Source organism: Protopterus annectens, chromosome 7.part0, assembly GCF_019279795.1.
Source record: "Protopterus annectens isolate FY-2018-M chromosome 7.part0, PAN1.0, whole genome shotgun sequence".
Classification (NCBI taxonomy): domain Eukaryota; kingdom Metazoa; phylum Chordata; order Ceratodontiformes; family Protopteridae; genus Protopterus; species Protopterus annectens.
The window spans coordinates 403,139,069-403,165,530 of NC_056739.1; the positions used below are offsets into that span (position 1 = coordinate 403,139,069).

General features: G+C 40.5%; 1 protein-coding gene across 1 annotated transcript in view; it reads left to right on the top strand.

Annotated features, from left to right (window-relative positions):
• The window catches only part of DDX20 (DEAD-box helicase 20), a 204,149-nt gene that overhangs the window by 69,635 nt on the left and 108,052 nt on the right, over positions 1–26,462 (top strand). Inside the window, exons 3-5 of the mRNA XM_044076991.1 lie at positions 5,413–5,581; positions 20,581–20,695; positions 23,708–23,850. Coding sequence (XP_043932926.1) covers positions 5,413–5,581; positions 20,581–20,695; positions 23,708–23,850 — 427 coding nt within the window. The remainder of the gene's footprint in view (positions 1–5,412; positions 5,582–20,580; positions 20,696–23,707; positions 23,851–26,462) is intronic.

Sequence of the window (26,462 nt, forward strand, 5' to 3'; positions counted from 1 at the left end):
AACATCTTTCCAAATATTTTCCTAATACAATTTGTAGATATTTAGAAATGGGTTCTGTTGCCCATCCACCACCTGAGACTATAGGTTTCAGTGGTGGATTAATAAAATTCTTATGTATTTTAGGAATACCATAAATCTGGGGAATTCTTGGACATGGTACACTTAGATAATTATTCTATACTTAAATCATTACTAAGTTGTAATTCATAAATTACCATATTGACCTCCGTTATTAGTCTTTTTGTACTTCAGCAACAGAAACTTTCTTAAAAGTACCTACTTCATTCAGCATTTCTTTAAAACTTGCAAAATATGCATCCTTCTCCATTACAACTGCTCCCCCTTTATTGGCTTGTTTTATAACTATGTTATCACAAGCTTGCAGCTCTTTTATCGCTATATGTTCAAGATATGTTGTATTGTATAACTTCTTATTACTATTTCTCCTATAATACAAACGCAACTCATGCTCCACAATATTAGAATAAGCAGTTAAAATAGGACATAGTACAGGTGAAAAAACACTTAATTTCCTACACATAGGTGCAGGTGCAGCATTACCCTTAAAAATAAGCTCAAGACTAACTTGTCGTAAGAACAATTTTAAATCTGTTAACACTTGGACCACATCATCCGGTGTATTGGGGATGAACTTATAACCGCCTGGTCATTTTGTTGTGAACCATCGGGCTGCTGTTCTTCCTTTTTCCGATCATACTCTGCTGCTGCTGCTGTTGCTGTATTTGAAAGTTCTTTTGCGACGGCTGCGTTATAACCTTCTCTGGCTGCTTTAAATGAATTATATTTTTAAAGAAATAGTGAAGGCACAGTTAAGAATGAGTAAACTGAATACTGTTGAAAGTAGCTTTAGAGAGCAGGCTAGAATTATGTCTCAAGAGTTTGAGAGAAGTGGTTATTCAAGACAGATTATAGATGCAGCTTATGAAGAAGTAATAAAAGAAAGGGAAAATAAGTACAAACCAATTTTGACTAGGGGATTGGAGAGACATGAAGGGTGTACACGTAAGGATGATAACATAGTGCGATATCTTACTACATACAATTTAAACACAAAAAATGTGTGTAATATAATAGAGAAAAATTGGCCTATTTTATTAGCTATGCCTGAGGTAAGATCCTTAGTGGGGGGTAAGCCAAGTTATGCATATAGGAATTCGGAAACATTGACGCAAAAACTTTGTTATAAAGATTTTAAAGTAAAACGTAAATGTGTAAGGAAGGCAATAGGAACAAGGAAATGTTACAATTGTTCCTGTTGTAGTGATTTATATGAAGGTGACGGTATATTTGTGCACCCTATAAGTGGAGAAGCTTTTGTTTTAGAAACTCTAACAACTTGCTATGCGGCACAAGTAGTGTATTTGGCTACATGTACATCATGTACATCATTCTATGTGGGTAAAACCACTAGAAAGCTAAGAGAGAGGATTGTAGAACATAAATCCGATATAAGAAGGAAAATATTAACAAATGTGTTAAGTAAACCTATTATGGATAAGGGTGAAGAACATAGGTTTAAATGTAGGGTAGTAAGTACAGTGGAAATAGGCATAACGAGAGATTATATGAATAATTTATTAGAGCTGAAAGAGTTTGAGTGGATTATTAGGCTTCAGGCTGATGCAAATCCTGGTTTAAATAATGCTGTTAGTTTAAAGCCTGTATTAATGAAAAAGCGAAGAGAGAAATTATAAGTTTGAGCTTGAAAATTTTTGTATATATACTTTTTTACATGTATATTTTAATATGATTTTATGCATAATTGTTTATGGTAAATTGAATATATTTATGAAATATATTTTATGAAGTTTATTTAATTTGATGTTTTCTTTAAGATTTGATTACTGTTTAGTGTGATAGGTTGGCTGAAGCATGTGATCTAATTGTATCTCCTTTTTAAATGTTGGATGAATGTGATTATTTTATACTGATGAAGGGTGTAGACCCGAAAGCTTTATAATAAAGTGTTTGGTGTGTTATAGAGTTGTTGTTGTACATTTTTGAGCAGTAATACCAGTGTCAACTTTTGTTTGGAGAATACTGCTAACTTAGTTCTAGCTAGATGGGAAGAGATGTATATTTTTGAAGACATCGATCCCATTAGTTTATAAGAATAATAATTTAGTATTTTTTAAGCATTTTGTTGATGTCTTTCTGTTATGGAATAGTACAGATCATTTGGCCTCATTTGTCACTTGGTTGCATGAGAATATTTTAGTGTTTGATTTGACCTGTGACAAATGTAAAGTGAAATTTTTGGATATCACTATTAGTTTATCAGATGATGGTTTTGACACTACTATTTTTAGGAAAAAAGTGCAGGCAGTACGTTGTGTGCATTCTCAAATTATGCACCCTAAGTATACTTTTAAGGGCACTATTTATAGTCTATTTTTTAGGAGCCACTAGATTTAATACAAATGATGGACAGTTTATTAGTGATTTAGACTCTATGAGTAAGGACTTTCAACTGGGAAGTTATGACTTACTTTCACTTCTCATATTATTCAAGAGACTTATTACTAGACATATTATTCAAGAGACTTATTACTAGACTTGCGGATGTGAGGCGGTCTTATTTAAGATCTGGACCTGTAGATGTAGCTACTGTTGAGGATGAAGCTTTGCGGAAAAGACCTGTTAGATATTTAATGAAATATAATACATATACAGATGATATTAAACAGATTGTTAGTAAGTATTGGCCTATTCTGACATCTAATGCTGATATTAAGAATTTTTTTAGGCTCCAAGACCCTTTCTGCACATAAGAAAGAGAACCTTAAACAATTGGTTTGTTATAAGAGTGGGTTATTGTTATGTTTGTCTTTTGGCTTTTCCCAGTTAGGGGTTGCCACAGCGGAACTCTGGTCCGCTAATGATTGGCAGTAGATTTTCACAAACGCCGAGGTGCCAGCTCTACATTCAACCTTCAACAAAGACACGCCCATTTACGCATGTCTTTCGAATGCCCACCCAACCACGGGGAGGACATGCAGACTCCACACAGGCACTCCCCGCACTCCAGCCGAGAATCGAACGGGAGAACCTCTTGCTGTGAGGCAACAAAGCTACTGCTGCACCACTGCGGATTTGGGTTATTGTTATACAATTTATTATTAAAAAAAATGCTTACTTTAAATAATGGCACTGTGAGTCCAAACTAATCTTTTCCAGTAGGTCGGACTGCTGTTCTTCACTTGCACTGGACACGAATGGAATTGTCTTCATTTGCAAGGTACAATAGGTTGAATGTTTTGTGTCGCTCCTTTTAAGGACTTGTGTGAGCATGCTTCCCAGTGTTTTATATGAAGATGCTGGTGAAGTGATATCCAGCTATGTTTTGGCAGTTTTTAACATTTGGCATGCTTTGTTTTATTGTACTTTTTTTTTTTTTGGGGGGTGTTGCTTTCCACCCTCTTGACACTGTTTTCTCTACTTGGGGAAGGAGAGAGCATGGCTGCTGCAGCTTTTGGTTTTTAATAGCTATAGCCACCTGGACATATTCTCATGGATAATGCTGAATTTACACTGTTCACACTGAGTGCATGTTATGTGATTGTTGTACGTTTCATAACGTATTTAAATTCAAAATGTCAGATCTCCAAATCTACCCTTACATGGTTCTCTAGCTACCTCAACCAACATGCAGCAATCTGTCAAATGGCTCTCTTCCTTCTCCTACTTTCTCTCCGTCTTTACTGGTGTACCCCAAGGATCCATCCTTGGACTACTGTTGTTCCACAGTTTTACGCAGTCTTCATACCTCTCCTGCTTGCACTCCACACTCATACAATATATTGATCCACAGTTTTACGCAGTCTTCATACCTCTCCTGCTTGCACTCCACACTCATACAATATATTGATGAGTACACTACCGTCTCTACCTTTGACAATATATTTTACCTCTACTTCCTTACTCAAAACTCCTTTCACTCAGTTGAAAATTGTCTTACTAACAATCAAACCTTATACTCAATCCTAAAAAACCTATACATCTGTTTCTACCAAAGTCCCTTTACCATCATAAAACATCATTTACCATCACATCACTTAACAACAACACCATTATTAACATTGAAACACACACTAAGCTACTAGGTGTAATCCTAGACCAACCTAAATATGATTTGCATGTTTTAAACTGTATAAAAAAGACACATCAAAAACTTGGACAGCTTTACAGTAAAAATACCTCAAAATTGATTCAAGACTTTCTCTTTCCTGTGCCTCTCTCCTTCCCACCCTTCTCTATGCCTCCCCTATCTTGACCAACCTACAGTCCTCTTTAAAGGCCAAACTTGAACTTGCATACAATAAAGTTGCCAGGTTCACTGCTAACCAACCCTACAACTCTCAATGACCCTACACCTCTCACCACGGTCTTTCTCAAAGTACTCCACACTGGCTAGAACTCCCCCATTTACTCTTAATCCCACAAATGTCCATGATTCACTTCATCCTTAAGAATCCCTCCTCTTGTGCCATCTCTTCCCTATATCCCTTTACTCCCCCTACTGCGATCTTTGGAGCTCTTATCTATCTATAGGCCAAAAACAGCAGTAGGACGATATTTATACAGCTACTCAATTGCACTAGCTTGGAACAAACTTCTACTGAACATTAGAAATTGCCCCATACCCATAGCTTCAAAAAACTATTAAAGGAAACCCTACAAATTTCCTGAACTTGTACTTGTCAATAGCCTTGCTTAACTTCTGTCAACTGTTTGTCTACTTACTTCCTCCTCTTAGTCTACTTACCTTAACTCCTTGTTTCTTTACTTTTCTGCTGGCTACTTACTCACTCCCCTATGCCTAATTATTCTTCCTCCTATGTCTATCTTGTAACCCTTCTACTACCTTGGGCTTCTTCATTCCTGCTTACTTAGATTCACTTTATATTAAATGTCACATCTCTACTGACCTGCATTTTGTATGTAATCTAACTTCTAAGATGTATACTATGTGTTTAACAATTCTCTTGTATTCATTGTTACTGTTTATTTGCAACTGTTTTTGTCACCTTGTTTGTAATTTTTCTGTATGGGGCTTTTCCTCCAGAGCCTCAGCTGAAAATGGGCTCTTGCTCAGTCGAACATTCGTAGTTAACAAATATCAGATGAGTGAATTATGTTGGTTATACTGGAAGGGATGGTGGGTGGTGGTGATGGTAGAATACTACAGCAGTGTATGACTGCATTTACAAATTTTTATTGGCTGTAAATGCATGCAGAGAGAAGTGACAGAACATCAGATCAGTTACAGGGTACATTTTTATGAGTTGCTTTTAAACGTTCCCTACTTCGCTGTATCAGTTACATCTGTAATATAATCAAAGCATTTTTCAAGTTGTGTCTAACAGAATTTTCTTTTACTTAAAATTTTAGATCCTAGTTTTGGCTCCTACAAGAGAAATTGCTGTGCAGATTCATTCTGTTATATGTGCAATTGGAGTCAAAGTGGATGGTTTAGAATGCCACGCCTTCATTGGAGGAATGCCTTTGAGCCAGGATAAGGCAAGACTGAAGAAATGCCACATTGCAGTTGGATCCCCAGGTAATTACACCACTAGTTGGAGGAAAAGTCTGTGGCTTTTCTTAAGAATGTTATCATATTAATGAGACTGTTGTGTAAGTTGTAGATTCAGTTACAGACTTCTGTCAAAGAATGAAAGATGTATTGTTTCATGCTCTGACTTTAGTGTTGTAATATGAGACTCTACTGGATGTGTTGAGCAGTTGTTGAACAAACAGCTAATGTACTCTTCTTAATTTTAGTGTGCAGCACACACCTTGTTCTTTGGAATGATGGATAAAATCTATAATGCATGCATAACCATAATTTTGTGGTCACTAAGCTCTGGTGATATGTGCTACCTTGTAAATGGCAAACCCTACGTTGTTAAACTATTGGAAAATTACTCTGTTGAAGAATGAACATTCTACAGCAGGGTACTAATAGATTTTTTAACCAAATAACACGATGTCGACACGGAGTAAGAAATGAAGCAACTACAGTTTTTTATGTTTACCAAATGAGGCTTTGCTGTTTAGCAAGCAGAAAAAATAGTGTTTAGTGAGATGGAAAAATTAAAGTCAAAGGTAATAGGGGGGTGCGTCTGTGTGTGAGATTACAAATCTCTCAACTTTTTGATCAAGCATGCAGGGCAGAAATAGAACGAGCTTTCTATTAATAAGTATTATCTTCATAATAAGAAGTATGAAGCTGTATGTCTGGTTTTATTGACTGAATGTAATCCCCAGCTAGTTACCTGACAGTAAAGCAGTTTTGAGGGACAGAGCAAAAATGTGAGAAAATCAGGGATGTACTGAAAAATCAAGGGCGGTTGAGTGGGTTGCAAAGTCTGGTACTGTGACCCCTCCCCCAATTCATTTAATCACCATGAGACACCTTAGGTGCATGTGGTCAAAGTGGTCGTAATGGCTGTACGTGTGCTCACATTAACTACTTGCATAATTTTGTATTCTGGATGTAAAATGCATTGGGCAGCGAGTTATTTTGCATAAAAGTGTTTTACTTTTATTAATATATATAATTTAATAGCCCATTTTCTAAATACAATAATACTTGATAGGGTGCAAGTTGTAGGAAAATAACAGACTTTTTTAGGGTGTAGATGTCCTCTGAATGTGGCATTCAGCTTCTTTGTAGTCCTAGGTGGTTCATTTTGCCCACACTGTCCAAGGTACAGCTTACTGAGCTATCGGACTAGGATTAGCCATTTCCAAAATGTATTTATCCAGGTAAACTAGCTTGGGTACAAGCTGACTCTTCAGAGGTGACCTTGAGGACTTCAGGATGAAGCTTATTAGTATCTCATAGGATTAATCTTCTTTGTTACAATGCCAGAATGACTTTCATCAAGAGATGATCATCAATTGTACCAATACAGGTGGTGGTTAGTGGAAAATTTGTCTTGGGACATTTTTGGTTTGGAAACATGAACCAGTTTTGAGTTTGAGCCTGAGATTGCTTTGATTGTGAATAATGAACTATAAAGTTATTAATAGCTTTTCTGATGTATGCATGGATTGTGTGGGTCAATAAAAAAACATTTCTTATTTTTATTATTCAAGCCTTCCTCTAGCAGAGTGTGGCTCCACCAACATACAATTTTTGTATAAGCGGTGTAGTTACCTTGTAAATGGCAACCTACGTTGTTAAACTTTGAAAATTCCTTTAATACTTTAAACTTTTATAAGTTTTTAGTAAATTTACAGGTGTTCCCCAAGTTATCATCCATCGTTTAGGGTTTTAATGGTTTGTTTTGGGATGGAAAATACCTGTTGAGTAAGGAAAATAAGTCAAAGGTTAAGGGTGCCGTGTTGAAAAAGTCTCTAACTGACAAGCTCGCAAAGCACTTTTTGTGTATTTAGCTCTGGGTAGCTGTTTGCACCTGCAGGACTCCTGTGCTGTGTCATGCCTTTAGCCAGAGAGTCCTGCAGGAAAGGAGGAACAAACTGATCCTCCGAGGTTTGTTGAAACCTGAAGGTTCTCCTCCTAAGCAGGTCAGGAAAACCTCTTAAGCCACAGAGCTCAGGCTACAGTGTCAAAGCCTCCTCGTGGCTCGCCCGTGGCCGATACTCTGCTGGAACCGATGCTTCTTCTGCCAGAGTAGTGGGTTCGTGCGTCTCTGCAAACCCTGACTACTTTTTGCCTTGTAGTTTCGGTGGAGCCGACACTTTATCAGCATCGGAGCCGAGAGTCCTCGGCTCCATCTGGGGTTCAAGGGATTTGCCCGATGCTTCGCCCGCAAGAGATCTCGGTCCCCTTCGATTGGTTATCCACTCGCCCGGGTCTCCTCTTTGTCGGAGCGGCCATCGGAGCCGATCTTCGAGAGCTTCCAGCCTGTCTGCCCACAATTTGGTGAGGGTGGTAAGCAGGCTGTTGAAGTCTCAGGCACTGGCCCAAATGCTCCATAGCCCGCTCAACAGACTTCTCTAAGCCCCAAACTTGAATTTCCTCCTCCGACTCCACACCAGAGTTCAGCCGGAGCTTTGGGACAGCGACTGTTTCGATGCCGAGCCGATACATCCTTCGCCCGTCTTTTCGGCCCGATCTCCTCCTTGAGACTTCCTTGAGGGATCCGTTCTGGTTTTCCCCTGTCGGCTCGAGGGGCTAGTGGCATCGGACCCTTGTCCGACCTGCTCTCCCTCTCGGCTCGCTTTGGTAAGCTCGGCCCGACATCTGCCTCGAGCCTTCTCTCCTTGGAGCCGACCTTCCTGTTTCTTAACGGTGTGTTCAGGTCTCCCGGGAGAGGAGCCTTTGAGGTGATGAGGAGTGTCCTGGCCTCTGAGCCTGGTCAACGGTCATCCCTCTAGCTCCTCCCTCATCAGTGCCTGCAGATGCCTCTTGCCAGCCTCTTGCTCTCAGGCCCAGGGATCCATCGCCCAGGTTTCCCCACTGGATTTCTCCTCTTCCGAGGTTTCTCCTGACCCTGCAGGGAACCCCTCGAAAAAGGACGTAAGAGGAAACACACAGACTCCCCTGAGTCTACAATCTGATACCGACTTAGATGAGTCGGAGGGTTCCCCACGGTCCCCTCTGAGGATGTCTCTTTTCAGACATCCTTGAGCTCCTCAAACAGAGGGGAATTGGCCTCCATTGACCCCTCCGAGGATGAGTCGGTATACCTGGAGGCTTTTGGATCCCGAACCTCCACCTCCTGGGTTCTCCGTTTTACCCACTTGCAGGTAGTGGCTCAAGCATGAGCTCCAGATTCTGTGGAACCTGTCCCCAGGAGACCATCCAAATTCATCACGGCCTTTCGGACAAACAGTTCCTTCCAAAGGTGTCTCTGTGGATGCTATGGAGTGGTGGGCGGCCACTAAGCAGGAACTGGCGGATCCTTCAGTACCTGTCCATCCTCCTAATAAGGATTCTAGGACCATGGACAGGTATGGAAAGCGGATGTTTTCTTCAGCGACCTTTGCTATGCTCGCTGAATTACCTTTGTCACTTCAGCAGGCTGGAACGAGATGTTCTGAAGGAACGGGGTGAAGTAGTCCAGGATCCTTCAGCTGCTGGGGCTCAGGAAAAGATTGCCTCTCAGCTAGCTATCCTGAATTCATATCTAACTCCTCCATGCGGCTCATATCTTATGCAGCCGATGGAGCGAGCAGGGCCGCAGGCACAGGTGTTGCTCTTAGACGCCAAGCCTGGATGCGGCTGTGTAATTTTGGACCCCTTTAAGGGTCCTTCACCAACACCCCTTTGACGGTTCGGCTTTGTTCGGACCTCAGGTGAAGGATACCTTGACCAGATGTGAACAAGACGGTAAAACTCTTTCTGCCGTTGGAGTCCAGTTTTCCACTCCTTCTAGACCATATCCCAAGGGTCAGAAGTGGGGGAAGATGTGGTTCCGTAAAGCCCAAGGAGCTACACCGACACACGTGGTCAGTTTACCCCAGAGGCAGAGGGGTAACAATAAGACGCCGCCCTAGAGGCAGGGGGGGGGTCCTCAGAACCAGGGCAACAGGGAGTCTCTTCCTGAGAAGCCCTTTCAGCATCCCTGAGGTGTTGCCCGACTGTCCACCCTTGGAGGCAGTCGGGGGAAGGATTTCGCTGTACCCAGTAGCCTGGCAATCCCTATCACAAGAGAAGTGGGTACAGACGATTATATCCGAGGGTTACAAAATCCCTTCAAAGGTTTCCGACTCTACAATCCCTTCCAGACATCTCACCCGGTCAAAGGGATTTGGCAAAACAGGAAGTTTCAAAACTCCTAAAAAGAGCCACCCAAAGACAGTGCCGCAGACCAAGTAGGATCCGGCTTCTACTCAAGATTCTTTTGGTCCCCAAAAGGACGGGAGATTGGAGACCAATATTAGACCTAAGCAGACTAAACAAGTTTGTCAAAAGGCAAGATTCCGGATGGTCACGCTTCAGTCCATTCTGCCCTTTCTGGGCAAGGACAACTGGATGTGCTCTATAGACCTTCAGGATGCGTACTATCACATAAAGATTCACAGACGCCCAGAAGGTTTCTCCGCCGCTGGGACCAGTCATTACCAATTCAGAGCACTGCCCTTTGGCCTCACTTCAGCCCCCAGAGTGTTTCACCAAATGCATGGCAGTGGTCACAGCTCACCTGAGACGCCGAGGATTCCAGGTGTTTCCTTATTTGGACGACTGGCTCCTCTGCCACCACCAGGATCAGCTTCTTCAGTCCAGAGATACACCTACAGCTTTGCAAGAGTTGGATTTGTGAATTTCAAAAATCTTCTGCTGCCTTGCCAATCTTCCCCTTATAAGAATTAATACCAAATGTAGCAGATAACAATCAAAAATTCTGGACAAAATTGTTCAGCTTCTGTTACAAAGCACAAGGTAAACCTTGCTAAGTTTATAGGAATCTTCTTAACACTTTTTTTTAAAGGTGGAGTTTTTTGCATTTTTGCTTCCAGATGGGGTTGTTAACCATTGTTTTAATTTTGTTCTGTCAAATATTACAGAATTGTATACAGTTCAGTATCACATTTTATGCTCTGTTGTAGGTCGAATAAAGCAGCTTATAGAAATGGGCTATCTAAACACAGCCAGCTCTTTGTTCTGGATGAAGCAGACAAGCTTCTAGAGGAAGGTAGTTTTCAGGAGCAAATAAAGTAAGTTATAAGCTGCATTGGTAGCATTAATGCTTGGTAATTTAAAAGAATAATTGTTGACTGATGAAACTACCTTTGTGGATCTTTGAAGCAGTTTTAATTTCTGTTGATACAGGACAAATGAATGAACACACCCTCATTCATTACACTTGAGTAGGCAGCTTGCCATGAAAGTGAAGGAAGGGTTGTCCGCTTTCTGGTAACTCCTGTGGCTCAGCAGGATTTGCAGAGATGCAAGTATTGAAGATGTGTGTATTTTTACAGTTTGTGGGCTGAAGTGGTATATCCTTTTCCAGTCTAGTAAGGAGGGAGGAGGATTTTAATTGCTGGACATTTTATTTATTTTCTTTTTTTATATTTATTTAATAAATATTTTATTTATTGTTTTTGGCTGTTTGAATTGTTTCTTGTTATAGGATGATAATGTAATTCCTATATTATTCTCCTGAAGAGGATTTTAACCTTTCTCCAAGGTAGTATTTTCAGACAACACTGTTGCCTTTTTTATAGATTTGAATTTTTTTTCTCAAGAAGTGTACATTTCAGTGTTTTCACATGAAGGAAGTGTTTAATTTGTCTTTGCTTCTGATTTGTTGACAGGAGTTTTGTTTTTCTTTTACTATTATTTTCTCGCATATGAGTTTGTAATTTAAAATCAGCATGCAGGTTGCCCCCACACACACACACACCTGACCACCTTCCCTCTGTCATTCCATTTAATTTGCTTATTTCTGTTGGGGCAAGAATCTCATATCCCGTTTGTTGTCCTGTAGGTGAAGTAGAGTACAGGGAGCCCTGCTGTCATCTAAAATGGTTTTGGAGTGGAGGCTTTCGTTGACTTAGTTTTTCCTGTACATGCTTGTTTGCCACTTCAGGGATTGTCTAGGGCTATCCCTCCACTCCATAAATGTCCTAGTCCCACAGACCCTATTGTTGGCTTGCTGGGCTCCACCCAGGATTATGAATGAAGTACACATTCCTGAGCATGTGCTCTTTCTCTTGTACTGTGAAGAGGGTGAGTGAGCTTACCATCTTCATTCCTGTTCCTCCCCCAATCAGTTTCTTCAGTGCCAGGACTAATAGCCCATCTGGGGTTGGTTTTGCAGTTGGGTCTGTCTCCTCTGTGCCATTAAACTCATGCAGGTTCTTGGCACACACATCCTAGTGGACGTTGTTTAAGGATACTTTGTTTGTTTTGAAGCCTAGTCTTATGTCATGTAATAAGGATTCTATAACGAACACAGAACAGTTAAGAGCTACTGTTATCAAATTTATCAGTAGATGTTTGAAAATGTGCTCCAATAGTTTTTGCCCTTTCTGTTCAGGTGCTTTTGTTTCCATGACTGGTAAATCCATTCTTTTGAAGGATAAACCGGCACATTTATCTTTCTTTGGAGTGTACTCTTGTTTGAAGCTTTGCTTGGAGTGCTTGGGTAGTAAAAATGGACATGGTTTTATACTCTGTAGGAACCAAGATGTCAACATTGATAGTAATGGCAGTCATAGATTTTGACAGCTGCACCCTAAAAATGGAGCCACTATAAGGTGCTATCTGACAGAAGAGTTCTATCATTACTCATATCTTTGAGGTTCGGCTTTGTTCGGACTCTTGTAGATCTTACCATTTTGTGCATATGAGTTTGTAATTTAAAATCAGCATGCAGGTTGCCCCCACAGACCAACCCAAGGCCACTGGATGTGGTTCCTTAAGCCCAAGGTGGGCACACACTTTCATTTACCCCAGAGGCAGAGGGGTAAATAAGGGGCCCCTGAGGCAGGGGTCCTAGAACAGGGCAACAGGGAGTCTCTTCCTGAGAAGCCTTTCACATCCTGGGTTTGCCCGACTGTCCACCCTTGGAGGCATAGGTCCCTGACCCGTAGCCTGGCAATCCCTATCACAAGCAGGTGGTACAGTCGACATTTTCCGAGGGTTACAAAATCCCTTCAAAGGTTTCATGACTTACAATCCCTTCCAGACATCTCACCCGGTCAAAGGGATTTGGCAGAACAGGAATTTCAAACTCCGGTTAAAAAGGCCATCCAGACAGTGCCGCAGACCAAGTAGGATCCGTTCTACTCAAGATTCTTTTGGTCCCCAAAAGGACGGGAGATTGGAGACCAATATTAGACCTAAGCAGACTAAACAGTATGTGTCAAGAATGGCAAGATTCGGATGGTCACGCTTGCATCCATTCTGCCCTTTCTGGGCAAGGACAACTGGATGTGCTCATAGACCTTCAGGATGCGCTATCACATAAAGATTCACAGACGCCCAGAAGGTTTCTCCGCGGCTAGGGAGCCAGTCATTACCAATTCAGAGGACTGACCTTTGGCCGCACTTCAGCCCCCAGAGTCTTGACCAAATGCATGGCAGTGGTCACAGCTCACCTGAGACGCGAGGATTCCAGTGTTTCCTTATTTGGACGACTGGCTCCTCTCCCACCAAAAGGATCAGCTTCTTCAGTCCAGAGATACACCTTACAGCTTTGCAAGAGTTTGGAATTTGTGAATTTTAAAAATTACTCTGCTGCCTTGCCAATCTATCACCTTTATAGGACAGATCTTACTTCAAAATGTTAGCCAGACTAACAATCAAAGGATTCTGGACATCCAGAAATTTGTTCAGCTTCTGTTACAAGCAACAAGGTCAAAGCCAGGTTATTTGAAGGTTCTAGGCTAATGGCTGCGGCATTGTTCTTCTTCCACTGGCTCGCTTCCACATGTTTCTCCTGCAGTGGATGTTTTCACCAGTGGTCGTTACCATCTTCCCATGAGACACGAATCTTAGTGACACAGTCTTGCAGGGCTCATCTAATGGTGGATATCTTCCCTTCTTCATCAGGCGACTTTTGTTCCCCTCCTCCAGTTGCCACAGTCACCACGGATGCCTCTCTGATCGGGTGGGGCATTATCAGGGCAGGATGGTCCACGGACGGCAACCCATAGAATACCATCTGCACATAAATGTCCTGGAGATGAGAGCAGTGCTTTTAAGTTTCAAGCCCTCAGCACTTTCTTCCCATGGGACTATTGCAGTACAGCGGACAACATGCTGTCTGGTACATCAACAAACAGGGCGGAACCAGGTCCTATCCCTTATGTCGAGAAGCTCTCAGACTTTGGCAATGGGCGATCTCTTCTCAGCGGTTTCTGATAGCAACGCACATCCCGGCAGGTCCAACCTATTGGCGGACAGGCTAGCAGATCTATTCTGATGCCTCACGAGTGGTCTCTCAATCAATCTGTAGTGGATCAGATTTTTCTGAAGTGGGGCACCCTTGTTGCGATCTTTTGCTACCCTCAAAACAGCAAGTGCCCAGATTACCACACTATTTCCTTCCAGGCCAACCCTTGAGAGACTCTCTAACCCAGGATTGGCCTCGACCTCTTTATGCTTTCTTCTCCCTTTCCATTGATTCCACAAGTCATCCAGAAAGCCACCGGCTTTTGAGAGCCAAATTGATCCTCATTGCTCCATTGGCCTCGACAAATTTGGCTCCTGCCTCACATCATCACCCTTCCCTGGTGCAGCCCTGCATCTGACCCAGTTCCCGGATCTTTTGATCCACCAGTCGGGTCAGCAGCACCGGCCATTTATTCTTCTCAACCTCACTGCTTGTTGCTCCACTTCCTTCCCAGCTGTATACCAATGATTTCTGGACTCAGTTTCAGAGACATTTTAGTGTCTTCTTTAAAGTCGCCCTCACTCAGAACTGTTTATGCTAGCAAGTGGCGACGTCATTTGGCAAACGCCTCAGAAATATTGGATCCTTTCACCCGCCTCCCATAATATCCTTGTTTTGACTTCCTGGATGGAGGCTCTCTATCTGGATCGCCATCATTCACAGTCAAAGTACAATCATTGGCTGCTATTTCCAACTTCATGTTGGCTTGCAGGACAATAACATCATGTCTCATAGGTTATGCAAAGCCTTTTAAGAGGAGTTTTTCTCCTAAAACCGCCTGTGAAACATCCTCCTCCGCAATGGGATCTAACTTAATGTTGGCATCCTAATTCTACCTCCTTCGAACCGCCTGCTACGTGTTCTTTAAAGTTATTGACATGGAAAACTATATTTTTGCTGGCTGTTACTTCTGCAAGAAGAGTTTCTGAGATTCAGGCCCTCTGTATTCGTTCACCTTATCTGGTTTTCATAAGGATAGGGTTTCATAGAACTAACCCTTCCTTTCTTCCCAAGGTTGTATCTCAAACCAATATTAACCAATCTATTGATCTACCAGTTTTCTTTCCTAACTATACCGCCCGACCTGAACTGAAGCTGCATTTTTTGATTGTCCTTCGTCAGCTCAGGTACTACTTACATAGGACTAAACAATTAGAAAATCAGACCAATTGTTTGTCTCCTATGCGGGAAAACAGGTTGGGTCTTCCAGTATCTAAAGTGACCTTATCTAGATGGTTGACTTCCACCATTTCCTATGTGTACTCTCTAAGCCGCACACAACTATCTTCTAAGCCAAAAGCTCATTCGACCTGGAGGCTAGGCACTACTCTAGCACTTCAGGAGAGACTGCCCATTGACACTATTTGTCAGCAGCTACTTGGGCCACTCATACCTTTGTGTCTCTTGTTGGATGGCCTGGATGCCAGTTTTGGTTCAAGTCCAAGATGTCCATTGATAGGGATCAGTGTAGGCGCCCATAAAAATGAAGATTGACAATTTAACTCAGAACTTATGCCTGTTCTTGCTTTGTAGTTTATCGCAGCCTGTTTGGGTTATAGTTTTTACCTGATCAGTTTGCTCCTTGCTAGAGTCATCAGTGTTTTGATGCTAGGGTGAATATTGCAATGTCAGCAGCTGCTTTGTCTTGGGACAAACCTGGCTGCTTCACATTTACTGGTTTATTTTTCTCATGGCAATTGTAAACTGGCACTCCCACTTACTTCATTTTCTGTATTGCATTTGTAACTTAATAGACTCCCTGACATTTTTGCAGAGGAGACCAAAGTGAGAAATCTTTGTTGATTAGCATTGTGATTTAAATAGTTCGTATACGTAGAATGAAAAATTGTCTAACTCTATACATATCCATAGAAAGACCTAGTTCAGTCTTAACCCAGGTGTATGAAAAGAAAAACAACACACAGGCAATAGCTAGAACCAGTAAGTTATCGGACACTATTTCTATTTTTTTCTCAGTACTATCAAAACTTTTTAGTTCAGGTTTGAGTTATTTCTCTGTCAAAACTACAGCTCACCTTAGGGAAACTTAATTTACCACTCCTAGATCACTATTTATTTACCCTTCCATGAATCCAGATCACCTTAAGTTCCTGCTTTCATAGAGGATATCCCTGGGAGTAACTGCCCTTGAATCCTTGGGGACATCGGCCACCTTTCCATTGATTGGAGCACCTGCATGTGCAACATTGGGTATACTCAGTGATTCTTGGACAGGGTAAACAAACACCCTGGATTAGCTTGTCCTCAAACTGCCCAGAGCATAAACTTTCTTGAGTAAATGAAGTCTGACCATAATCTGGTTACCTTTATCCTTAAAACTTCCACACACATGCTGTGTCAAAAAATGCTGCCCTCTGTTTAAAGACTAGAACACATATTTATGCACAAACATATATACTATAAGTAATGTACAGAAATTATAAAATGTTTTTTTTCCTGTATGTCTTGTGCACAGGTTTTATTATGTTATGGCTTATGTGGTTGGAGAGGGTAGTACAAGGTGGGCTTCCACCTCCACAAAACACTTAACAGATGGTTAGTTCAGGTTAATTTTAGATATGAGCAGTTCAGTGGTTAATGATGCTGTACATTTTGCATACAGTTGTCCCCTTGAGGAAATCCTGTAGAAATGGTGTGGTGGATATTGCATCTGTTACTGTGACATTAGGAAATTAGTTTTTGTTTTTTACCCTTTGATTCTTTGAGTGGTGGCATCATATTGTTGTCCATAGCAGGATTTCATAGAAGCTATAGATTTTTAATATTTGTCAGAATTTGTACATGACATAGTTTTGACTTTTTTTCTTGTTGTAGTTGGATTTACTCCTCTCTGCCAGCAAATAAACAGATGCTTGCACTTTCAGCAACTTACCCCGAATCACTTGCCCAACATTTGACGCAGTATATGAGAGACCCTGCTTTTGTAAGATTGAATCCATCTGATCCAGGTTTAATTGGTAAGTTGTACTATTGTAGTTATTCTGTGTGGTTGTGTGTGCATAGTGGGGGGGGGCTTAGTTTTCAAATTTTCATAGTGTCAACAGCAAAGTGAAAGTTGGAGTTGGGATGTTGGTACCATGTAGAATCAAAGAATGTTCTAGTTCAGGTGTGGAGCTGCATATATGGACAAGTCAATGGCACCATTAAAAACAAAACTGTGTAAAATACCCATAGAGAAGATCAAACGTATGTCAGTATGAAGCCTGAGAGATTTCACTTCTGATCACACATTATATAAATAACAATTTTTTTTGCCAGTATTGGTACTGAACATTTGCAATTTAGTGGTATTGTATTGCTCTTACTGAATATGTGCATGCTTGTAATGCTTTATAGTTAATAAGTCCTTCATAAACCTATTTAAAAATGCAGAATTTTAAACTTAAAGGAGCGACCACTTGTTAATTATTTGAAAAACTGGTACTGCTTCTTTATAATTAAATCAAACGATTTTCTTAAATCTGTATTATTTAAGTGTTAATCCATTTTTACGCTTAATAATATCGATCTCTACAAGTCATTCGTGCCCGCTTGGACCCAGTTCGGATCTTTTGATCCACCAGTCGGGTCAGCAGCACCGAAGCCATTCATTCTCTCAACCTCACTGCTTGGTTGCTCCACTTCCTTCCCTAGCCAGGCTACCAATGATTTCTGACTCAGTCAGAGACATTTTAGTGTCTTCTTTAAAGTCGTCCACTAGAACGGTTTATGCTAGCAAGTGGCGGTTTTCTATTTGGGCAACGCCAGAAATATTGATCCTTTCACTGCTCCTATACATTCTGTTTTGGATTTCTGGCGGAGGTTTTTCATTCAGGATCGCATCATCTACAGTCAAAGTACAAATGGCTGCTATTTTAAATTCATGTTGGCTTGCAGGACAATAACATCATGTCTCATAGGTTATGCAAAGCCTTTTAAGAGGAGTTTTTCTCCTAAAACCGCCTGTGAAACATCCTCCTCCGCAATGGGATCTGAACTTAATGTTGGCATCCCTAATTCTACCTCCTTTCGAACCGCCTGCATACGGTTCTTTAAAGTTGTTGACATGGAAAACTATATTTTTGCTGGCTGTTACTTCTGCAAGAAGAGTTTCTGAGATTCAGGCCCTCTGTATTCGCTCACCTTATCTGGTGTTTCATAAGGATAGGTTTGCCCAGGACTAACCTTTCCTTTCTTCCCAAGGTTGTATCTCAAGCCAATATTAACCAATCTATTGATCTACCAGTTTCTTTCCTAACTATTCTGACAGAGCTGAACAGAAGCTGCATTTTGGATGTTCATCGTCAGCTCAGGTACTACTTACATAGGACTAAAACAACTTAGAAAATCAGACCAATTGTTTGTCTCCTATGCAGGAAGCAGGTTGGGTCTTCCAGCATCTAAAGTGACCTTATCTAGATGGTTGACTTCCCACCATTTCCTATGTGTACTCTCTAAGGGGCAAACAACTATCTTCTAAGCCAAAAAGCTCATTCGACCAGGAGTCTATCCACTTCTGTAGCCTTTCAGGATAGACTTCCCATTGACACTATTTGTGCAGCAGCTACTTGGGCCACGCCTCATACTTTTGTGTCTCATTACAAGTTGGATTTGGCCTCCAGAGATAGGGCCAGTTATGGTTCCACCGTTCTCAAGAGTCTGTTCCATTGAGCCACCCGGGATACAGGTGCTAGGACGGTTCCATCCAGCAAGAATGAAGGCGAGATTGACAACTTAACATTTAGAAGTTATGTACCTACCATAACGCTTCCATGTTAGTTGTCTTCATCTCGCCTTCTTCTTAGGCCCCACCCTCCTTCCCCTGGCCTGGACAGATCTTGAGAGTTCCTATTAGATTGCTTCCTCTGGAGCATTGTTATGAGGACTTCTTTTAGGAACCATGGTTCCTAATTATATTAGGATAAGTCTTTAGCAGGGTTAGTTAGCTGCCAAACGAGATCTGAGGTAGTTCCGCCTTGCATCATGGGATATAGGGTTGCCTCGAGCTGGTAAAAGGAGTTCTCGAGCTAAAGCTAGTGCCGAGTCGGAGCCGAGGATCGGCTCCGAACCCATCCAGCAAGAAGAAGGCGAGATGAAGACAACTAACATGGAACGTTATGGTAGGTACATAACTTCTAATTTGTGGTCACTAAGCTCTGGTGATATGTGCTACCTTGTAAATGGCAAACCCTACGTTGTTAAACTATTGGAAAATTACTCTATTGAAGAATGAACATTCTACAGCAGGGTACTAATAGATTTTTTAACCAAATAACACGATGTCGACACGGAGTAAGAAATGAAGCAACTACAGTTTTTTATGTTTACCAAATGAGGCTTTGCTGTTTAGCAAGCAGAAAAAATAGTGTTTAGTGAGATGGAAAAATTAAAGTCAAAGGTAATAGGGGGGTGCGTCTGTGTGTGAGATTACAAATCTCTCAACTTTTTGATCAAGCATGCAGGGCAGAAATAGAACGAGCTTTCTATTAATAAGTATTATCTTCATAATAAGAAGTATGAAGCTGTATGTCTGGTTTTATTGACTGAATGTAATCCCCAGCTAGTTACCTGACAGTAAAGCAGTTTTGAGGGACAGAGCAAAAATGTGAGAAAATCAGGGATGTACTGAAAAATCAAGGGCGGTTGAGTGGGTTGCAAAGTCTGGTACTGTGACCCCTCCCCCAATTCATTTAATCACCATGAGACACCTTAGGTGCATGTGGTCAAAGTGGTCGTAATGGCTGTACGTGTGCTCACATTAACTACTTGCATAATTTTTGTATTCTGGATGTAAAATGCATTGGGCAGCGGAGTTATTTTGCATAAAAGTGTTTTACTTTTATTAATATATATAATTTAATAGCCCATTTTCTAAATACAATAATACTTGATAGGGTGCAAGTTGTAGGGAAAATAACAGACTTTTTTAGGGTGTAGATGTCCTCTGAATGTGGCATTCAGCTTCTTTGTAGTCCTAGGTGGTTCATTTTGCCCACACTGTCCAAGGTACAGCTTACTGAGCTATCGGACTAGGATTAGCCATTTCCAAAATGTATTTATCCAGGTAAACTAGCTTGGGTACAAGCTGACTCTTCAGAGGTGACCTTGAGGACTTCAGGATGAAGCTTATTAGTATCTCATAGGATTAATCTTCTTTGTTACAATGCCAGAATGACTTTCATCAAGAGATGATCATCAATTGTACCAATACAGGTGGTGGTTAGTGGAAAATTTGTCTTGGGACATTTTTGGTTTGGAAACATGAACCAGTTTTGAGTTTGAGCCTGAGATTGCTTTGATTGTGAATAATGAACTATAAAGTTATTAATAGCTTTTCTGATGTATGCATGGATTGTGTGGGTCAATAAAAAAACATTTCTTATTTTTATTATTCAAGCCTTCCTCTTAAAGCAAAATTGTTCGTATTATGGTTGTGCAAAGTACAGAGTGATCACCTTGACTAAACCTTTATAGGAATCTTCTTAATATAGCAACTTGTTTTAAAGATGTAATCTTTGCAAACTGACAAGGTGATGGGCATAGTTAGTACTTTACTGCAGTAGCATACCAAAAAACTATTTTCGTTTCTCCTTTTGATTCTCTTGATGTGCCGAGTGTTGTACCCCATCGTCACCCTCAGTGGAGCTGCACTGCTTCAGATGTGTTGTTAACCATTGGTATTTTGTTCTGTCAAATATTACAGAATTGTATACAGTTCAGTATCACATTTTATGCTCTGTTGTAGGTCGAATAAAGCAGCTTATAGAAATGGGCTATCTAAACACAGCCAGCGTTCGCCTCTTTGTTCTGGATGAAGCAGACAAGCTTCTAGAGGAAGGTAGTTTTCAGGAGCAAATAAAGTAAGTTATAAGCTGCATTGGTAGCATTAATGCTTGGTAATTTTTAAAAAGGATAATTGTTGACTGATGAAACTACCTTTGTGGATCTTTGAAGCAGTTTTAATTTCTGTTGATACAGGACAAATGAATGAACACACCCTCATTCATTACACTTGAGTAGGCAGCTTGCCATGAAAGTGAAGGAAGGGTTGTCCGCTTTCTGGTAACTCCTGTGGCTCAGCAGGATTTGCAGAGATGCAAGTATTGAAGATGCTGGCTGTATGTATTTTTACAGTTTGTGGGCTGAAGTGGTATATCCTTTTCCAGTCTAGTAAGGAGGGAGGAGGATTTTAATTGCTGGACATTTTATTTATTTTCTTTTTTTATATTTATTTAATAAATATTTTATTTATTGTTCTTGGCTGTTTGAATTGTTTCTTGTTATAGGATGATAATGTAATTCCTATATTATTCTCCTGAAGAGGATTTTAACCTTTCTCCGAAGGTAGTATTTTCAGACAACACTGTTGCCTTTTTTATAGATTTGAATTTTTTTTCTCAAGAAGTGTACATTTCAGTGTTTTCACATGAAGGAAGTGTTTAATTTGTCTTTGCTTCTGATTTGTTGACAGGAGTTTTGTTTTTCTTTTACTATTATTTTCTCGTTGCATATGAGTTTGTAATTTAAAATCAGCATGCAGGTTGCCCCCCCCCCCCACACACACACACACACACCTGACCACCTTCCCTCTGTCATTCCATTTAATTTGCTTATTCCTGTTGGGGCAAGAATCTCATATCCCGTTTGTTGTCCTGTAGGTGAAGTAGAGTACAGGGAGCCCTGCTGTCATCTAAAATGGTTTTGGAGTGGAGGCTTTCGTTGACTTAGTTTTTCCCTGTACATGCTTGTTTGCCACTTCAGGGATTGTCTAGGGCTATCCCTCCACTCCATAAATGTCCTAGTCCCACAGACCCTATTGTTGGCTTGCTGGGCTCCACCCAGGATTATGAATGAAGTACACATTCCTGAGCATGTGCTCTTTCTCTTGTACTGTGAAGAGGGTGAGTGAGCTTACCATCTTCATTCCTGTTCCTCCCCCAATCAGTTTCTTCAGTGCCAGGGCTAATAGCCCATCTGGGGTTGTCTGGTTTTGCAGTTGGGTCTGTCTCCCTCTGTGCCATTAAACTCATGCAGGTTCTTTGGCACACAACATCCTAGTGTCGGACGTTGTTTAAGGATACTTTGTTTGTTTTGAAGCCTAGTCTTATGTCATGTAATAAGGATTCTATAACGAACACAGAACAGTTAAGAGCTACTGTTATCAAATTTATCAGTAGATGTTTGAAAATGTGCTCCAATAGTTTTTGCCCTTTCTGTTCAGGTGCTTTTGTTTCCATGACTGGTAAATCCATTCTTTTGAAGGATAAACCGTAGCACATTTATCTTTCTTTGGAGTGTACTCTTGTTTGAAGCTTTGCTTGGAGTGCTTGGGTAGTAAAAATGGACATGGTTTTATACTCTGTAGGAACCAAGATGTCAACATTGATAGTAATGGCAGTCATAGATTTTGACAGCTGCACCCTAAAAATGGAGCCACTATAAGGTGCTATCTGACAGAAGAGTTCTATCATTACTCATATCCTGTCAGGATTAGTAAATTTTTTAAGTAACTTAATTTTCTGTGAGGATAAATTATTGAAAGCTAAACTCAGACTGCCTGTTCTTGCTTTGTAGTTTATCGCAGCCTGTTTGGGTTATAGTTTTTACCTTATCAGTTTGCTCCTTGCTAGAGTCATCAGTGTTTTGATGCTAGGGTGAATATTGCAATGTCAGCAGCTGCTTTGTCTTGGGACAAACCTGGCTGCTTCACATTTACTGGTTTATTTTTCTCATGGCAATTGTAAACTGGCACTCCCACTTACTTCATTTTCTGTATTGCATTTGTAACTTAATAGACTCCCTGACATTTTTGCAGAGGAGACCAAAGTGAGAAATCTTTGTTGATTAGCATTGTGATTTAAATAGTTCGTATACGTAGAATGAAAAATTGTCTAACTCTATACATATCCATAGAAAGACCTAGTTCAGTCTTAACCCAGGTGTATGAAAAGAAAAACAACACACAGGCAATAGCTAGAACCAGTAAGTTATCGGACACTATTTCTATTTTTTTCTCAGTACTATCAAAACTTTTTAGTTCAGGTTTGAGTTATTTCTCTGTCAAAACTACAGCTCACCTTAGGGAAACTTAATTTACCACTCCTAGATCACTATTTATTTACCCTTCCATGAATCCAGATCACCTTAAGTTCCTGCTTTCATAGAGGATATCCCTGGGAGTAACTGCCCTTGAATCCTTGGGGACATCGGCCACCTTTCCATTGATTAGAGCACCTGCATGTGCAACATTGGGTATATTCAGTGATTCTTGGACAGGGTAAACAAACACCCTGGATTAGCTTGTCCTCAAACTGCCCAGAGCATAAACTTTCTTGAGTAAATGAAGTCTGACCATAATCTGGTTACCTTTATCCTTAAAACTTCCACACACATGCTGTGTCAAAAAATGCTGCCCTCTGTTTAAAGACTAGAACACATATTTATGCACAAACATATATACTATAAGTAATGTACAGAAATTATAAAATGTTTTTTTTCCTGTATGTCTTGTGCACAGGTTTTATTATGTTATGGCTTATGTGGTTGGAGAGGGTAGTACAAGGTGGGCTTCCACCTCCACAAAACACTTAACAGATGGTTAGTTCAGGTTAATTTTAGATATGAGCAGTTCAGTGGTTAATGATGCTGTACATTTTGCATACAGTTGTCCCCTTGAGGAAATCCTGTAGAAATGGTGTGGTGGATATTGCATCTGTTACTGTGACATTAGGAAATTAGTTTTGTTTTTACCCTTTGATTCTTTGAGTGGTGGCATCATATTGTTGTCCATAGCAGGATTTCATAGAAGCTATAGATTTTAATATTTGTCAGAATTTGTACATGACATAGTTTTGACTTTTTTCTTGTTGTAGTTGGATTTACTCCTCTCTGCCAGCAAATAAACAGATGCTTGCACTTTCAGCAACTTACCCCGAATCACTTGCCCAACATTTGACGCAGTATATGAGAGACCCTGCTTTTGTAAGATTGAATCCATCTGATCCAGGTTTAATTGGTAAGTTGTACTATTGTAGTTATTCTGTGTGGTTGTGTGTGCATAGTGGGGGCTTAGTTTTCAAATTTTCATAGTGTCAACAGCAAAGTGAAAGTTGGAGTTGGGATGTTGGTACCATGTAGAATCAAAGAATGTTCTAGTTCAGGTGTGGAGCTGCATATATGGACAAGTCAATGGCACCATTAAAAACAAAACTGTGTAAAATACCCATAGAGAAGATCAAACGTATGTCAGTATGAAGCCTGAGAGATTTCACTTCTGATCACACATTATATAAATAACAATTTTTTTTGCCAGTATTGGTACTGAACATTTGCAATTTAGTGGTATTGTATTGCTCTTACTGAATATGTGCATGCTTGTAATGCTTTATAGTTAATAATAAGTCCTTCATAAACCTATTTAAAAATGCAGAATTTTAAACTTAAAGGAGCGACCACTTGTTAATTATTTGAAAAACTGGTACTGCTTCTTTATAATTAAATCAAACGATTTTCTTAAATCTGTATTATTTAAGTGTTAATCCATTTTTACGCTTAATAATATTTTGCATCAGCAATATGTGTTGGTATATGGGGGGGTGTGGCTAAACATGTTACTTTTCAGTACTAGTTTCATCTGGGAGGCCAGAATACACATTGTTTTGGAAATATCTTGCTCTGGTCATCTTTTTTTTTCTTTTTAAGAAAGAACTTAACACCTTGCCTTGCATCACCCTACATTTCTTAAAGTGCTTTGAGTTTGCACCACAGAATGGGTATGGAGAAACTTCTTTATACCCCCCCACCCCACACAACACACTGTTATGCAGTCTTGTGTTAAAAGGAGAGTTTGTGTCAAAACAGGGGAATTGAGAAAAAACAGTTTAGAATTCTGGTTTTGTCAAACTCTCCCTTGAACAGGTTACTTGCCTCAATTAATAAAACAGTACTGAAAGCCACCTACAACTGTCTTTCATCTACAGTACAAACCAAAAACTACACAAAGGAATCTGTTCACTCTTCTATAAGTAAATCTTCCACTTTGAACATATCAGCTGATGATCTTCAAATTTCAGGTGACATGCATCCTAATCCTGGTCCCAACAATGCCATTACCCCGTAGCTACTCATCTGTTCTCAGATGTCCATATGTGGGTAGCAACCAACATTCCTGACATTATTGCCATCACAGAAGCTTGGCTTAAGCCACACTTAAAGGAAAATGCCTTTCTACCTCATGGATATAACATTATCAGAACAGATCGCACAAATGGACAAGGTGGTGGAGTAGCTATAATCTGCTGCACTAACCTAATAGTTGCACCATATCCATACAAACTCCCTTTGTTTTTCAGATGTCACGTTACTCTTCCGTCTACTGAAACTTGACCATAAAAATCTGTCTGAATTATGGGGCTGTATGAAGCTCATTACCTACCCCTTGTATTCAGGGCACTATTGAATCTCATTATGAGTTGCTTTGTTAATGATTTGATGATTATTTTTATTTTTTTATTTGTATTTTTTATTTTTTTTTTTTTTGTCCATGTAGACCATGGCCAGGTTATGTGTATGTGCATAACTGTATAAATAATGTCTAGCTGCAAACTGTATAACACAGTATGTGTGCTACTGTGAGCTATTTGCTTCTGAGGATTGTGTTTGGGTTAACACTGTATTGTCACTGGAAATACTTATAGTTGTTAATGGTAGCTGACCACATATCTATGGTACCACTTCAGATTTTACAGCATCTGATCACCTTCTTCCTCTCCTTTCGGCTTTTTCCCGGTTAGGGGTCACCACAGTGGATCACCTGTCCGCTCATGATTGGCAGTGTAGGTTTACGGTGTCGAGTTGCCAGCCCGGCTCCCAACCTTCCACAGAAGGCACGCACTCACTCCTAGAGCCAATTTAGTGTCCAATCTAACTGCAGCATGTCTTTAGGATGTGGGAGGAAACCGGAGCACCCAGAGAAAACCCACGTGACCAAAGGGAGGACATGCAGACTCTGCACAGAAGGCACCCCAGCTGAGAATCGAACCAGAGAACCTCTTGCTGTGAGGTGGCAATGCTAACCGCTGCACCACCGTGGATATGATTTCCAATAATGTCCCTATGCATTACATTGCTGCAGATTTCTCTCTATCCTTTGCTACTACTTTTGTAGCCTTGCATCAGAGGGGAGCAGTTTTTCTCAATTACAAAATGCTTTGCAACTGTTTTGGATAAACCACTACACTTTTTAATTTAGCCACAGTGTTGCAGATACTTGCTTTACTGTAATAATGGCATTCTCCTTTAAAATTTTCTGTAGTTTCTCTAATGAAAGTTTTGAAGAGCAGTACTTCTGGCTGTTAGTGGTATTTCCATGTTTCTTTCCTTGATTTTCCAACAAAATATCACTGGCAAAATGTGCTTCCTTCAGCGGTTTCTTATTCAGTTTGTGTTGTGAAGCTGCTGCCAGGTCCTTAATTTATTTTGCAGGTGCTGAAATAAATTTGCCCACATCTGGTGTCCCTTTCCTATCAACAGTTTGGATTACCCAGTCAGAGCCTCTCACTCTTTTTCTCTCTCTCACTCTCAGTGACTATGATGCAATTTATTTTCCTACACTGTTTGTGTGAAGAG